Here is a 17624-nt window from a genome sequence, read left to right as displayed (position 1 = left end):
ATGCCAATTTATAACTACTAATTAGTTGGCTATGTACTGAAATGATGCAATTGCACTAACTTGTACATTAGTTTAACTCTACACAATCTGAGGGCTAAAGCCTCAGATTGTGTAATTAATTATTAAATGATATTAATAATTGCTTTTTAGGGCAGATAGGCCATGCATTCTCAATGTCCTGTAATGCCGTCTGTATTTAAATAATCCGTTCCTTTCTTTTTCCTTCACGCAGACATGTTCGAAATCACTTCTTACAACTTGATGGACAAATTAGACAACGGGGTTCTTCTTCTGAAACTGGCTCGACGCATTCAGAAGGCAGCTGAAGACTTTCGAAAACGTGGACATCGGCTTCAGGTAAGGATTTGTTTTCAATGCCAGTGGCGAACTCGGGGCGAACATACCGTGCAACCCTGGAATGGCCTTGACATAAAGAATTAAATGTTCTTTATGAGCGGGCCAATATCGTACACATTCAGATAGACACATGGGACGGCATAGGCATCGATTTACGCAAAACAAAAAATATTACGTATAGAAATAAGAAATAGAGGTTACAGGGAAAAGGAATATTTAAGAAGAACTCTTTATTGCATACAAAACGTGCACGCCGTACAGAATACCCTTCACGGCTACAAGCCAGGGGTTAATTAGCAAAGACAAAATACTTCGGAAAAAATTAAAGAAATGTCCTCATTTACAGCATCGCATAAAAGTGCCATTTCTTGATCGTGCACTGCCGCCACGTAAATTTGGAAAATGGCGTTTGCATCCGGACTGAGACCAACCACGAAGGCAAGGAACGTAAAAATATTTATTTGCGGTGGAACAAGTTGTCCAAATTCGGAATAAATCGGTAAGGACCGAACATCACCTTATTCCCGCTTCAAGCACCTCGTGGACGGTACAGTTGATAGAATCGCGGTTCTCCCTACACAGGATGAAAAAGACCCGAGTTCGAGTCCTCTCAATGACTTAAGGAATTTTTATGGGCCTGTTTCAAAACATGGCTGAGTTAGTCGGTTTGAGGCGAAGATAGCGTGGATTTTTCCCCCGAAAACTTGGGTTTTTCATCCAGCAAGCAGAAAATCAACAAGAAAAGCAGATATACGGAGCAATAACACCTTAGTCGTTGATGCTCCTAAACTCTACTACAACAACATCTTGGGTGGATGAGGAATTGCTCATCTGCCCAGGTCTAACTCATTTTTTTTTTTTTTTTTTTTTTTTTTGTGTGTCTACTTTGAGAGCATCCAGCTGTCCTATGATTAGCTGTGAGGCAATAGGCACGTTGTGCACGATCGTTATTTCCTCTAAGTTTCTATCGATTTACAGGTATTATATTGGCTCCCTACGGTCCTTTCGTTAACTTTAATAAGCTCAGGAGGCTTTGTTAAGGTGTGTCCGTGGAGGAGGACAAGAGTGACCAGTTTCTAGCATACAGAAGTATCTTTGGATGTACCAAGGAGCGGTGGTTTAGTGTTATAAACCTGTTACCTGCCGCTGTATTGTCCCGCCTCTGCACGTGTTGGGTTTGGTGCTGATGAGGCGTTGTCGGAAAGTTAGACCTTTTCTTGAATTTGAATTTTCTTCCATGTACCCCGACCCTCAGATACTATTGCACCTTTCTGTATAAGGGATCAGTTCAACAGCAGCAGCAGCAAATTCCATGTCGTTCGTAGTCCTTTTCTTGGGTTATGTGATCATCATCATAGAAAAGGAATTTCTCTTGAAATTCCTCATCATGGCAAAATATTGCCAACAATAATACTTATTATTATTATTATTATTATTATTATTATTATTATTAAAATCAATTTATTATCAATAAACATCCCTGTACAGCTGCTCAGCTGGGTGGGCGATGTGCCATGTACAAGAAACAATAAGCGTAACAAAAGCAAGATTCAACGGCGAATAGATTGTACAAACACCATCTAAATATCTGTAGAAAACAATTTTTATTCCATACACTGACAGTTTGTTGATACTGTACCAATTCGCATCGTCTTCATCATTCATAAAAAAAATACCGCAACTTATCTGTAACTGTCTCTCCATCTCTCTCGCTACAGTCCTCCTCACTGCCACTCTACTGAATCCCAGATGCTAAAACCTTTTACTAGCAGTGCCCCTAACTGCATCGTTGAGGGTGTATTTTCCAGGATGTGTCCTGTTGTTGGCCTCCTCTCAAAAGGTTCGAGGACTAAACTTTCAGTAGCTGTCTTATTATATCAATTTGCTAGTATATTGTCGTTGAGAGAGAGAGAGAGAGAGAGAGAGAGAGAGAGAGAGAGAGAGAGAGAGAGAGAGAGAGAGAGAGATGATTAAAGCCTCCGATGAGGAGTTTCAATGGACGATGTCATTGACCTACTACGTAACAAAGTATACTGCACACGCCTATCGCTTTCTTCACAATTTACTCCGCGAGGTAATAAACTGACACCACTTTTAAAAGAAAGGGCACAGATAATTGAAGTCAAAAATAGACGGGGTTACGGTTACCCATAATTCATTACATAAAATGTTTGTCTGTAAATTGCGTGTGTTCTATGGTCGATTTGCCTGTTTTCCTGGACGAAAAAACCCAGTTTCTGGGGAGAACCTTGCTATATGCGCCTCAGACCGACTAACTCAGCCACGGAGTGAAAAAAAACCTATTAAAGTTCCCCGCGTCATCGACTGGTTTCGAACCCGGCCTTTTCACTTATACAGTGAATATATGACTAAGCACAAATTTTCGAGAAGAAAAGTAAGGTCGCCGGCGTTACCTTAGATTATTATTGCTGTTGCTGTTCTATTCTCCCTGATGGAGGTTTCCACCCCGTGACGGGTGCTGGTACCAAGAACAGCAGTTGTTATATGTGGTTTTTACTGTTGGTCGACAAACTCTCTGACGTTCAGGTGTTCAGGATTGCGGCTTTCTTGAGTTCCATGTAAGTATTCTCTGGGAGGCCTATTGCAGCTGGGTTCTTATTAGCATTAGTAGAGGCACATGATGCAAGGAAGCAAGCTGATGCAGCATCAGTCAAAAAAAAAAAAAAAAAAAAAAAACACTCCCATTTCACCCCTCCATTCGTTCGAAATACCCGTCCAGCTTAGCCTTAAATTTATTTAGGCTATCACCTTCCACTACAAGGGATGAAAGTCTGTTCCACCAACCAACTACCCGCTGGCCAAAGGCAAATTTCCGCACATCTATCCGACATCCGTCCTTCCTCAATTTGAATTTATGCCCTCTCAGGTGATTATTCTGAGCAAGAGGAAGAATCCCATCGGCATTGAGCATGATCAAACCATTCAAGGCTTTATACACCTCTATCAGATCACCTCGCTGGTGCCTAGTCTCCAGACACTTTAATTTGCAAAACTTAAGCCTTTCTTCGTAAGAGCACCCCTTTGTTCCATTCACTAATCTTGTTGCCCTTCTCTGTACTCGTTCCAGCAGCTCTACATCCTTCTTGAAATGAGGCATCCAGACCTGTATAAGACAATGGTAAGGTGTGGCCTGACCATTGTCTTATACAAAGGAATAATTACCTCCTTTTCCCTGCTACAAAAATTCCTGTATATCATTGATAAGACACCATGAGCTACTCTTGCAGCTCGTCTGCACTGGTCAGAGAACTTCATATCTGCCTGCACAATTACCCGAGGTCCTTTTCATTCTCTACCACTGTCAGTGGAGTACCACAGAGTTGATACGTTGCTCTGGGGTTGCTGTTTCCCACATGTAGTACTTTACATTTGTCAATGTTAAACTTCATTTGCCCCATCTCAGCCCATCTGCTCAACCTTTCCAGATCCTGTTGCAGCAGCATAGTGTCCGTGACAACCCTGCCAACTTTGTATCGTCTGCAAACTTGGACATTAAGCTTGATATACCATCATCAATATCATTTATAAATACAGAAAACAATAATGGACCCAACACTGAACCCTGAGGAACTCCACTAATAACATTAGTACACGATGAGCAGTGTCCATTGATTACCACACTCTGTCTTCTCCCCCTCAACCATTCCTTTATCCATAGCAGCAATTTGCCTCCAATGCCACACTGCTCCAATTTGTGCAGCAGTCTTCCATGTGCAACAGTATCAAAAGCCTTTCCAAGATCCAAGTATATAATATCAAAGTTATTCCCTGCATCCAGTTCCTTTGTGACTGCATCATAGTATCCAATCAAATTGGTCAGGCAAAACCTGCCCTTAACAAAATCATGCTGCGTCTGAGCTATAACTGAATTCTTGTCTAGATGATCCTGCAGTGCTTCTTTAACCCGTGCCTCCATTAATTTTCCTGGAACAGAAGCTAAACTCACAGGACTATAATTACTTGTCAGCCTTTGATCCTCCTTTGTGAATTGGGGTCACATTTGCACATCTCCAGTCTATGGGTACCTCCCCTGAGTCCAAGGAAGCTCTCATAATTATGGCTAAGGGTTTGCTTACTTCCTTTGCTGTCTCCTTTAATATAACTGGATAGATCCCATCAACCCCGGGTGCCTTTTTTATGTTTAACCCTGACAATTTCTCCTCCACTTTCCTCTCAGTTATTACAAAATCATCTAGCTCACTGCCAGAGTTTACTTCACCTCTGGCATTCCCCTTCCTGAATAACTCCTTATGGAGCTCCTTGCCACAATGCCAGTCGTTAAGACAGTGATCAGAATGGCCATTACTTGTTCCATATGCCACATATCTTTGACTTCCTGGCTTAGGTCTGAGTACTTCATGATCTTTTCCTCGTATATTTTCTTGAGATTGCTGCTGCTTTTGGGTGCTGCCCTGCCGATTAAGTAGGTAGCCATTTGCTTTTTGTAAATGAAAGTTATGTTTGATCTGTTGGGCGGGACGTCCTGTCGGTCATTATAGCACGGTCCTGAGGCTCGACTTATAACACGATAAACTCTCTTTGATTAGCTGGTATTTTTGCGCTACCTTCTGGTGTATTATCCTGCAGACCACGTGTTCGTGTGTGTGCGAGTGTACTCCGTCTGGGTGAACGCACTGCACCCTGCGTTGATGTACTGGATTGTTTCTGGGGACAAGTGGCATCGTCTACATGTATCATCTGTTAATCCGGTGCCTTAGCAATGTATTTCCTGTAGTTCCTAGCACAGTGGTATCGTCACATTCTTCCCCACACCGGGTGGAAAAGGCCCGGGTTCGAATTCCGTCGATGACGCGAGGAACTTTAATGGGCTTTTTTCACTCCGTGGCTGAGTTAGTCGGTCTCAGGCGTAGATAGCAAGGTTTTTCTCACCAGAAACCGTGGGTTTTTTTGGTCCAGCAAAACAGGCTAATCGACCAGAGAACACACGCAATTTACAGACAAAATACATACTTATATGGCTATATGGCCCGTAATCAATTACGGGTTACCTTAATATAATAATTTTGTGGTTGCTAGTATTACCAGTGTTCATTACCTGGTTTTGGATGGCAAGCATTAATCCATCGGTGTCGGAGAAGAGCTGCCCGTTCTTGATTCAGGCGTAGGACGTCATCTTATCTACGTAGACTTGATGGAGGTCATTGTAGTGTCTGCATTAGAGTGCCTTCTTATTCTTGGCCGCTTTTCTGTCTTTGTTTCTTCTGTGTATGTGTGTGTGTGTGTGAGAGTGGTTCTCCTTGTTAATGTCAAGGGTTGTCTGTCGTTGTCTATCTTCCTTATGACTTGATAGATTGCTGCTATGTTTTCCTGGAAGTAATCCAACAGGTTCTTAAACGCTTCTCTTGTTCAATTAAATCAGTGAGTCAGTCCCCTCCCTTCTTCTTTTTGGGCTTTCAGTCTCTCGATGGCGAAATTCGGGTAGTGTTGTGGCGGCTCTTTGTCATTATTATTCTAATCGATCTCATAATCTCCCCGAGCTCGGTGTTGGTGCTATCTATGGTTCCGGAGCAGTAAGTTAGTATTCGGACTCCATAAGTGTTTATAGCTGTGATCATGTTCCCGCCATACAGCTTTGATTTCAGCAAGGTTCCTAGTGTCTGATGGTATTTATTTGTCAGACTTGATCTCCTTGTGTTTTAACTGTTGAGCTTGCATCATCCCCAGATACTTTTAGGTTTTCCTCTCTGTTATGACTTCATTCTCTTAACTTATCTTCATCTGGTAGATTCTTCCGACTAGATGTCTTGGATGAATTCCATGGGTCTTGCATTTGTTTAAGCCAAATGGTATTCTGATATTGGTGCCGAACTCTTCCGTAATACGAAGTAGTGTTGAAGTTGATTCACGATTGCGGCAGAGAATTTGATGTCATCCATATACAACCGAGGAGGATGCCTTTGTGTGCGCTAGGTGTACCGAGTGTCAAGAAATTAGGCGCCAACGTTTTGATGGGCGTCTATGAGACCTTGAGGTGTAGGGTAAATGCCCTGGAAGAAATTAATATGAGGGCCCATCAAGCTCTCAGCTGCTCAGCTCAACGACAGAGCTCACTCCTGTGCATCAGGCAACGCAGAGGCAATCTCCAAGGCAGAATGCGCTGGTCCAAAAAGAACTAGTTATTGTTGGTTTGACTCTATTATCAGGGAAACGGGAAATATACTATGCAAGAAGGACAAGTGGAACAGGGCCAGGGTATGTCTATCAGGGGAAAAAGTTGATGACGTTGTAGTGCAGATATCATCTTTTCAGGGCACAAAAGGCGATATTGTTGTACACGTTGGAACTAATGACATTAAGAGTAAGAGAACTGGAGATTTACTCAACAAGTACAGCTCAATGTTGAAAAAAAGTCGCGAGTTGGGTTGAATGTGAAAGTGTCTGCTGTTCTATCCATAATTGATGCCGCAAACTCTGACCAATTATAAATTTATAAACATAAATAAAATAAATAAATAAAATACACAAAATCGACTGAAAAATGTAGTATAATTTAAAATACAGTAAATCATATTAATTCATATGAAATCATATAAAAACTATTAAAGATACTATGCATTAAATAAATAAATAAATCTTTATTGTGAAGTAAAGTTACAGCACAATATCCCATCACGGCGACGAGCGCCAGGGGTTCACAAATAGCAGTTAGGGAAAAGATAAGTAAGGCGTACAAAGTACACAAGACTACAGAATACAGCCAACACATATAAAAGGCTACAAAATACAGCGAACACATACAAAAGGCTACAAAATACCGATCACAAATGCAAAAGAAATACAAATACATAAAAACACAGAGCTAGACACAAATACAGAAATAAATACAACTTGCCAATTAAGAGCGTTAAACCCGTACTACTGTAAATCTGAAGCTTTCGGCAGCATCTGCTGCCTTCCTCAGCATAAATAGTGCTGCATCCACAATTCATTATAAAGCACCTTCCCAGCAGACCCAGGATGCACTATGGTACCTGCGCATACTCTGTTTCCCGTATATCAGCACCGGAAGTGGCACGGGGCTGTACGACCTTAAAACATCTTCCTCCCATCTTTTAGAATATATTCGTACTTACTTATTGAGCATACTGGACAGACATAGTGCTGTTATTGAGCATAGTTCGAATGCTAGACAGAACCATAGTGAGCTCAAGGCATGTCCCTGGAAGATTTCTCTTCTGATGGGGATCGGTCTGGTCGTGATGTTCTTGACTTTGATGGTGGTCCTCCATTTCGCCAAGGTTCCTTCTAGAAAGTTTATCAATGTCGGGTTAACTTTGTAGATCTTCAGTGTGTCAACCAGGTGTGGGGCATGCATCAATGTATTTGCTGTTGATACATCGAGACAGAATGATATTAGCGCGTATTATCTTTTTGGAGTTATTAGAATGCCAATGCGTGCAGTTTAAGACATTGAAATTGAAGGCTTCCCGTTTATTATATATGTTGACTGCGGTCTGAGGGTTATTAAGATCTCTATATAAATCAAGGTAGTTGGCTGCAAGGTTATTATTATTGGTTTTTTTCCCAGGTGAGTTCTTCAAGATATATATTGGCATGATCTTTTAGGAAGTTGGGGCATTTTGCTACAAATAAATCGTCTGTGTATCTAAATAAGCAGATCTTCGGAGGCAGTGAGGTTTCATACCAGTACAAGTATAGATTTGCAGTGATACAATTGGCAGGGCTACCCATAGGGGTACCTATGGTTTGTAGATAAAATGTTTTACCATTAAAAATATAGTTCTTGGCAATGCACAAATTCTTAAGTTGTTCCAAAACGTTGGTTTACGGTCTATTATATGTTTCTATTTATTATACAGATTATTTAGGACAAGCCTCAGATTAGCTTGATTAATGCTGGTGAATAGGATATGCAAATCAAAGGTTGTATATGGGATATATCGCTATCCCATATACAACCTTTGATTTGCATATCCTATTCACCAGCATTAATCAAGCTAATCTGAGGCTTTTAAAATGGGGATATTGTTGGTGATAATGCTGATGTCAGGTAGGATGTTAATGATGGGTTTCAGTAACTGCTCCAAAGTCTTGCAGGTTTGTATGCATAGCTGCACTTGCATGAAGTAATAAATCTGAAGCCTATTGGGTACTTATGGAACTTAGGTACGAAATTATAATTATTAATATTAAGTTTTAATTTTCTGTTCATAGCTATAATTTTTTTTTATGATATTGCCATTATTGGTCACAATTTAATTTAATATTTTATACTGTTAAATATTTAAAATTTAATATTTTATACTTTGAAATACGTTAAGGGCTTTAACCTCAGGCTGCGTACTAATATGATGTGCAAACACATCATATTAGTACGCAGCTAAACTCTGAATTAGCAAATATACGCAAAAGCGGCATCGTTTAGGGTATATCTCATAACCTGATGGTGTAAAATATAATTTATATTATACACCATCAGGCATCTCTCATATTGTGGAGCTATACTTCATATCTGTTTTGTCATCGTTACATCACTAGAGTACCTACCCACCCACCGAAGAAGGGCCAAATAGCCCTGAAACGTTGCCGTCTGGGTAGTGGTATCCGCTGAGAATAAGTAACAACAGTCTTCTCCTTTGGTAAAGCGTTACTTATTCGAAGTAGCGCAATATCGTGGCAACTCGTTGTGAAGGTGTTCACAATATGAGATATAACCTAAACGATGCTGTTTTTGCATATTTTTGCTAATTCAGAGTATAGCTGCGTACTAATATGATGCGTTTGCACTAACTTGTACGCTATTTTATACTTTTTAATTCTTATAAAAAATTATATATATAATTATATCCAATGGTGTTCAAAGAAAGTGCATCACCCCTTAAAATTACAATTGTCGTCCGAATAACGTAAGCATATGGCAATATTTCTTACAGATTGCATCATATAAGATTGTCACGCGTAGGTGATGACGTAATGTTGCATCAGCTGTTACTTTCAGCTATACAGGCACGCTCTGCAAGAGTTGCAGTCATTCCTTGCTTGTGTCACGATGGCGAGTTACGAGAAGTTGACGCCACGAAGAAACAGTTGCTTTACGTAACGAAGGATGTTCTTCCCGCCATATTGCTTATACAGTGTCTTGTAATCAGTACTGTCTGCGAGGGTAGCACGGTGGTATCGTCGCAGTCCTCTCCACACCGGGTGGAAAAGGCCCGTGTTCGAATCCCGTCAATGACGCGAGGAACTTCAATGGGTTTTTTCACTCCGTGGCTGAGTTATAGTGGACATACTGTTTTTTGTTATGCAGTTCCCGTGGTTTCCCACAAATCCGCGTTAAGTACTCTGTTAACATATCAAAGCCAGTCAGTGTGGGTTATGTGTGAGTAGTTTGTTGTTTGACTGGCCTCTTTGTTACTGGGAGGCGCGATCACCAGGAAGGATCCTCCCAGCATCCGTCCACTGGCACGAGGAGCCGGACCAGGGAGTAAAAGACATCTGGCGGGTCATCCACACTCCTGCAGGAGCGAGAGTGGGGAGGACCAAGGAAAGAGCAGAGAAGAAACAGGAAAGTGGAAGATAGGTAAGATGGCGGGGGATGACAGGCATTCCCGCAGGCGAAAAGGAGCAGGAAGAGTGCTAGGTGCAGTTGTGGGAGTCCTGGAGAAGGACTGTGGGTAGGAAGAAGAGAACAAGTAAAGTTCAAATTAAAGAGTCCAGGATCGTCACAATAGAGAATCACGGAGCGGCGTCGGCAGTGCTGACCTCAATTTTCAATTTCATGACTGGAAGTTTTCGGTGCTGGTTATCAGTTGCTGTGTGGAGGAGGTTATCCAGGAGTAGTGTTCGAGAGTTGCAGGTAATGCCAGCGACGACGAAAGACCTCGTTGACAATACGGAAAGCATCGTTAGATTCCAGTAACTTGGTTTCTGGCCGAAGTGATGTAGTGTGGAGGTCTAGCAGTAGTTGGATTATTAGGTCTAAGTATACGTTGCATGAGTGCATCACGTGATCCCAGTTTTCAGGTTCTCCTCAGGTACAGAGGGCATCCTCGACTAGGCCGAACTCCAGAAGGCGTCTCTGGAAGGACCCGTCGTCAGTTAATAGGAAGGAAGCATAGACGTCTGGGAAGAACCAAGTGGAACGTTGTTGGTTGATGTAGGTTACCACGGGGAGGAAAAGTTTAGTAGTTGCACCAGTTGTGGAGTTATTCCAGTGGCTTTGTCATAGGTTTATCAATTCTAGCCACACACGTTTATGTTCCTGTTTGATGTCTGTATCGGTACGGGTTTGAATAGTGAGGAAATCAGCTTCCTTATTCTTCTTAAGAGCACGAGAGAGTCCGATAAAAGCGACGTGGAGGTCCGGGAGGCAGCCTGTTAGTAGCTGTAGGGCGGCAGTTGATGTCGTTCTACATGCGTGGGTCATTTGCAATAGCATAAGGCTGAGTTAGTCGGTTTCAGGCGTAGATAGCAGGGTTTTGCAGAAACTGGGGTTTATTCCAGCAAAACAGACAAATCGACCACAAAACACACGCAATTAAGAGACATAGACACAGAGCACGGCAGATGAATTTAATTATTCGGGTGGCCTAAAAATAATAGGTTTTTTTTTTTTTTTTTTTTGGTAATCAGTACTGCAACAGTGAGTAGATTTCTTTCCAAACTCAAGAATGTTCTGCTGATAGGAAAAAAAGAAACCGGACGCAAACGAGTCTCTACGCCAAAACAGGACCGTGTTTTGAAGCGCTTATGCCTTGAAAACCGTAAAAGCTTCTTTTTAGTCTGATCTGAAAAGAGAATGGGAAAATTATTATTATTATTTTAGGGTTGCCCATAATTAAATACATTAACCCGTATTTGTGTCTGTAAATTGCGTATGTTCTATGGTCGATTTGCCTGTTTTTGCTGGACGAAAAAAACCCCAGTTACTAGGGAGAAAAACCTTGCTATCTACGCCTGAGACCAATTAACTCAGCCACGGAGTGAAAAAACCCATTAAAGTTCCTCGCGTCATCGACGGGATTCGAACCCAGGCCTTTTCCACCCGGTGTGGGGAGGACGGTGACGATACCAATGTGCTACCGCGCAGACTAAGAGAATGGGAAGAACATACAGGAGTGGTAGCAAGTGCAGTAACAATCAGAAGACGCCTCTTCAAAAATAGACTTCTCGTCCTAAGAAGCCCGCCTCACACAAAAAATTAAAAAGACCCGATTAATTTGGTGTGAGGAAGGAGCATGTCAAATGGACCCACCCGCGAGCAGTGGAAGTCAGTTATTTTCTCGGATGAGAAAAAATTCAACCTGCATGGCTCTGATGGGAGACAAATGAGACTTGGTGAAGAATACCATCCAGACTGTATGGTGTCTGCAGTGAAATTCCCTAACAGAACCCCAAATGATATGGGGGTGCATTTTGTATCACCTTCAGTTTATAAAAGCTTCCGTAAATGCCAGTGGATGCTCGGCTACATTGGAAGGCAAATTGCTGCCGAAATTAGAGATCATTTCAAAGTGCCAAGTAACTGCATCTTTCAGAACGACTCTGCGCCTTGTCATCGGGGGTGGGGGGGCGAAAAGTGTCAGTAGGCACTTCTGTAGTTACTGTAGCTTCATTTCTGCATTAGAAGTTGGACAGTAATGTGTTTACATTTGTTACAGGTGAAAAACTGGTTGGAAGAACGGTCCATTACAACTGGAAATGGCCAGGAAACAGCTCGGACCTGAATCCTATAGAGAACTGTTGGCATCGCGTGGAATCTGCAGTTGTTAGAAAGAAACCAAAGACCCTTCGTGAACTTCATAATTGGTGTTTGGAACCACGAACTATCAGTTGATTATCTTGAGAAATTGATCTTGTCAATGCCTCGACGGTGTGCTGCTGTCATCAGGGCCAGAGGCGGTCCAACTAAATATTAGTTTGCACCTGGTGAACTTTTTTTGTTTTCCATTTAAAATGGTAAATTGAACCAAATTCTGATAACATTGCAGCCATAATTGTCGTGTTTACCAAAACTGTTGTATGGTTGGAAATACTGATATGGAATATTTTGAGAGCACCTTTCAAATATTACTTAGCTTTGCCTTAACTATTAATAAATCTCTTTTGTTTATATTTCTATTTGTGTCATTAATGTAACATTCCATCGCGAAAAAGGGTTAGAAATGTGAAATTCCTTGGTGATGCACTTTCTTTGACACCAGTATATATATATATCCATTATTCTAAATTAAATAAAACATAAGCCAGTAGTATGGCAAAAACTGTAGAGCGAAAATTAACATAAAAATAACCCAAATAAACAATCGAACGAAAAAAAAAAGAATAGATATAAATAGTAGCCCAGAAACCCTAATATAATTTCGATCTTTAAATCCAATTAACAAAAACTATACAAATTTTAGGATAATGCCAAGTAGTTATTAATTTAGCGGTACCCCCCCGAGAGGTACCAGTTCCGAAAGACGTGAAATATCACCCTAAAAGGGTTAAAGGAACTACCAAACGATAACAAAATCAAAATAAACTAAAATAAAATAGACTGACCATCATGCCCCATATCGACAGAGGACCACGAGGCCAATAATGGTCATGGAATCGCTGCATTTCAATCGTCATACAAAACATCGCAAAGGCGGAAATATCGAAGAACCAAACCACCCTTCCATTCTCCGATAGATCAACCAATGCAGAGGATTTGCATGGCGGTGGTCCTTATGCAGCGAAAATAAATTATAGAACAGGCAGCACTCTAAAGCAGAGCCACACCACTGACATACTGTAAGCTGAATCAGCTTATATTAAAGGAAAAAAAGGAAATAGATGGCGGCACAGGCGTTGCTAAATTAGCATATCGACCCATTACTATTGAATTATATTAAATGTTGACGAAAATTAAATTATAATAAAAAATTAAAATAATTAAGCATTCATTAGAGGCAGCAACTTGCAATTCCTCCATATGAAGCCGAAATATATACTATCATTGAATTATATTGAATAAAGTTAAATTATAATAAAATGAATAAATAAATATTCATTTTATTATAATTTAACTTTATTCAATATAATTCAATGATAGTATATATTTCGGCTTCATATGGAGGAATTGCAAGTTGCTGCCTCTAATGAATGCTTAATTATTTTAATGTTTTATTATAATTTAATTTTCGTCAACATTTAATATAATTCAATAGTAATGGGTCGATATGCTAATTTAGCAACGCCTGTGCCGCCATCTATTTCCTTGTTTTCCTTTAATATAAGCTGATTCAGCTTACAGTATGTCAGTGGTGTGGCTCTGCTTTAGAGTGCTGTCTGTGCTATAGTTTATTTTCGCTGCATAAGGACCACCGCCATGCAAATCCTCTGCATTGGTTGATCTATCGGAGAATGGAAGGGTGGTTTGGTTCTTCGACATTTCTGCCTTTGCGATGATTTGTATGACGATTGAAATGCAGCGATTCCATGACCATTATTGGCCTCGTGGTCCTCTGTCGATATGGGGCATGATGGTCAGTCTATCATTTTTATATTTTAGTTTTTGGTAGTTTCTTTAACCCTTTTCTGGTGATATTTCACGTCTTTTGGAACTGGTACCTTCGAGGGGGGTACCGCTAAATTATTTATAATTGGCATTAATTTAAATTTACATCATTTTATTAATTGGGTTTAACGACTTAATTGACTAAATTATACAGGGGATTATAGACTACCTTTTTGTCTTATTATCTTTACTTTCCCTTCCCTGTTTGTTTATTTTATATATTTTTTTTTTTTTTGCGTTTCGTTTCGCTCTGCATTATTGCCGTACTACTGGCTGATGTTTTTATTTTAAAATATCATATTTATTTTAATTATCAGATATATATATACACTGGTGTCAAAGAAGGTGCATCACCAAGGAATTTCAAATTTCTAAAATAGTCCCTTTGAATGTATCTCCATACCTATAATTTAAATTTTATATGTAAGGTCTTCCTTACATTGTACTGTATATATTTTTTCCCATTGGCGCGTGCATAGGCCATTGTGTTTCCCGGGTTGTTGCGTCACACAGGTCGTTCTCAGTCTGCACCATATCCCGCAATATTTGTAACTACACCTCAAAGTAGATTCTGAATTTTACAACTTTAGTCTCTACTACCATTACTAACAACTTAAACAGATATAATACTTAGACTATATATATGTGTGTGATGAAATATTTGTAAAAGTCCTAGCTGTGATGGGATTTTGTATGTTATACTATTGTATCATAAAGATTCTACTAAGATGTATTTTGACAACATCCGTGACTTAATTTTGGGCCTGCAACACCGACAGAGGCTTTGCTTTTGGTTGTTAATCAGATGGCAGTATTTATTTCCTGAAAATGTAACGAGGTAGCAAAGTTCAGATTTGAAATATCCGAGGAATCCTGAATTAATTCCCACGTGAATATTTGCGCACACACACACACACACAGCTTTGTTTGATCTGCCTGGGAAACGGAAGTTGAAACTCCAGCGAGTGGTCCGAGCCGCATTTGTGTCGTTTTTAAGCTCTCTGAATCGAAACTGGGGACAGATTGTTTTAAAAGTGGCACGCCTGTCCGAGAAGTCCGGGGTGCGCTGTAAGTTTACGAAATATCTGCCGCGTATGGCGCACGTTTCTGTCCATTGTTCGCCAATGCAACTTTACGGAGCCCTGACACAGCAAGTCGCGTGTTTTACGGTAATTCGGTTAATTGCAATTCCCACAGTGGGAGGGTTCTTGGCGAGACCAGAAGGAGATTGCCGAAACTGGAAAGCTGTTAAGCCTGTTCGTAACCCCTTCCGCAAAACAATTCCGTAGATAAGGAGGGGGCGGGGGAGGCTGCCGAACGCGTTCAACAATGGTCAAGGCCTTCTGCGGGGATGGCGAAGTGATCTGCTGACACAAACTCAGTTTCGATTTAGCTTTTTCACTGAACCATAGCGGAATTTCCTGCGACCTCCGTTCGCAAAGGCCGAGGCAGTTGTCAAGGTCCCACCGCTCGTTTTTTTTTTTTTTTAATAGTGTTAAACAAGCGACAAACAGTACTGCTGATCACGCAGTGTTTGGGCGAAAATAGAACGAATAAACAAAGAAAAGAATTAGGTGCGCGGCGTGTTCATCAGCAGCCTCAATGAAACGCTCAGTCCCTTAACATCCTGTTCGGCGCTTAAGGACGCCCATTAGAAAAGCTCCTAAAAGTCACTGTTTCCAGAGATGATCTCATCAATACTATTAATTCCGACGGGTTCGCTATCTTTATTTTAAAAATATGCAGCGCCTATATTGTTGATGTGTTGTTGCACATATTCCAAAACATCCTGAAAGATGGGGTTCCCCACCCAGAGATGGAATCACTACTTTTCAAGGCCGGTGCCAAAAAAGAAGAATCCGAAGGCCTCTTCAGACTTTCGACCTATATCCATCAGTTGTTCTCTTTTAAAACGTTTTGAAAAAGCCATCCTTCCTGCTTTAACCCAACAAAGTTTTGTGCACAGGCCATCCCACCTCCATACCGTGGTACCGAGACGATCCACTATACTAATTTGAGAGAAAGAGAGAGAAAATCTTTATTGCAACTAAATGAAACAATATATAGATTTAAGTGAAGTTGCAATTGTCCCGGCCAACGGTCAACGGCCAGGGACTCACATCAGAATAGATAATTAGTTAATAGATTACGTCATCAGGTCGACAAACGAGGCAACAGGTTCTATTTTCATTTATGAAGTGTTTTCAGTTTGGTTGCTTGCATTAACATTGAAAGTTTTCCTGCGATTAAAAGCAGGCATTGCAGAAAGTTTGAAGGGCCGGGAAATTGTTCACAGATATGTCTTCTCACATCCGGGAGCCAAGTTTCGAACTGTTGCCTTAAGAGCCAATCTTAGGTCCTCGTAAATGGTGCATTCAAAAAGGACGTGAGGAGAGTCTTCCTCAAATTTCCACACATCTGTCTTTACTCAATTTGAATTTATACCCTCTCAGGTGATTATTCTGAGCAAAGGGAAGAATCCCATCGGCATTGAGCATGATCAAACCATTCAAGGCTTTATACACCTCTATCAGATCACCTCACAGGTGCCTAGTCTTCAAAAACTGTAATTTGCAAAACTTAAGCCTTTTTTCGTAAGAGCAACCCTTCGTTCCATTCACTAATCTTGTTGCCTTCTCTGTACTCGTTCCAACAGCTCTACGTCCTTCTTAAAATGAGGCCTCCAGACCTGTATACAGTATTCAAGGTGTGCTCTGACCATCACCTTATACAAGTGGATGAACACCTCCTTATCCCTGCTAGAAAAATTCCTGTATATCATTGACAAGACACCGTGAGCTACTCTTGCTGACCATCTGCACTGCTCAGAAAACTTCATATTTGCCTGCACATTTACGGCCAGGTCTTTTTCATTCTCTACCACTGTCAGTGTAGTACCACAGAGTTGATACGTTGCTCTGGGGTTACTGCTTCCCATATGCAGAAATTTACATTTGTTAATGTCAAACTTCATTTGCCACCTCTCAGCCCATCTGCTCAACTTTTCTAGATCCTGTTGCAGCAGTGTATTGTCATTAGTGTCATTAACAACCCTGCCAACCTTCGTATCGTATGCAAACTTGGGCATTAAGCCTGATATACCATCATCAGTATCATTTATAAATATAGAAAACAACAATGGACCCAACATTGAACCCTGAAGGACTCCACTAACTACATTAGTCCAAGAAGAGCACTGTTCATTGCTTACCACACTCTGTCTTCTCCCACTCAACCATCCTTTTATCCATAGCAGCAATTTGCCTCCAATGTCACACTGCTCCAATTTGTGCAGCAGTCTTCCATATGCAACAGTATCAAAAGACTTTCTAAGTTCCTAATATATGATATCAAATTATTCCCTGCATCCAGTTGTTTTGTGACCACATCATAGCATCCAATCAAATTAGTCAGGCACGACTTCCCATTCACAAACCCATGCTGTGACCAAGCTATAACTGAAGTCTTGTCTAGATGATCCAGCAGCGCTTCTTTAACCAATAATTTATCCTCCATTAATTTCTTTAAATTTAGCTTCTTTAGCCTCCATTAATTTCCCTGGAACAGAAGTTAAACTCAGAGGTCTATAATTACTTGTGTCGCCCTTTTATCTCCCTTTGTGAATTTGGGGTCAGATTTGCACATCTCCAGTCCAATGGTGCCTCCTCTGAATCCAAGGAAGCTCTCATAATTAAGGCTAAGGGTTTGCTTACTTCCT

General features: G+C 40.8%; 1 protein-coding gene across 1 annotated transcript in view; it reads left to right on the top strand.

Annotated features, from left to right (window-relative positions):
• Positions 1-238: 238 nt before the first annotated feature.
• Positions 239-17624, top strand: part of LOC150083785 (growth arrest-specific protein 2-like) — a 55084-nt gene continuing 37698 nt past the window's right edge. Inside the window, exon 1 of the mRNA XM_090374879.1 lies at positions 239-357. Coding sequence (XP_090231005.1) covers positions 262-357 — 96 coding nt within the window. The 5' untranslated portion in view covers positions 239-261. The remainder of the gene's footprint in view (positions 358-17624) is intronic.

This window comes from Mastigoproctus giganteus, chromosome 6 (genome assembly GCF_048544385.1).
Source record: "Mastigoproctus giganteus isolate SK-2022 chromosome 6, ASM4854438v1, whole genome shotgun sequence".
NCBI classification, from domain to species: Eukaryota; Metazoa; Arthropoda; class Arachnida; order Uropygi; family Thelyphonidae; genus Mastigoproctus; species Mastigoproctus giganteus.
This window is presented reverse-complemented; position numbering and strand designations above follow the sequence as displayed.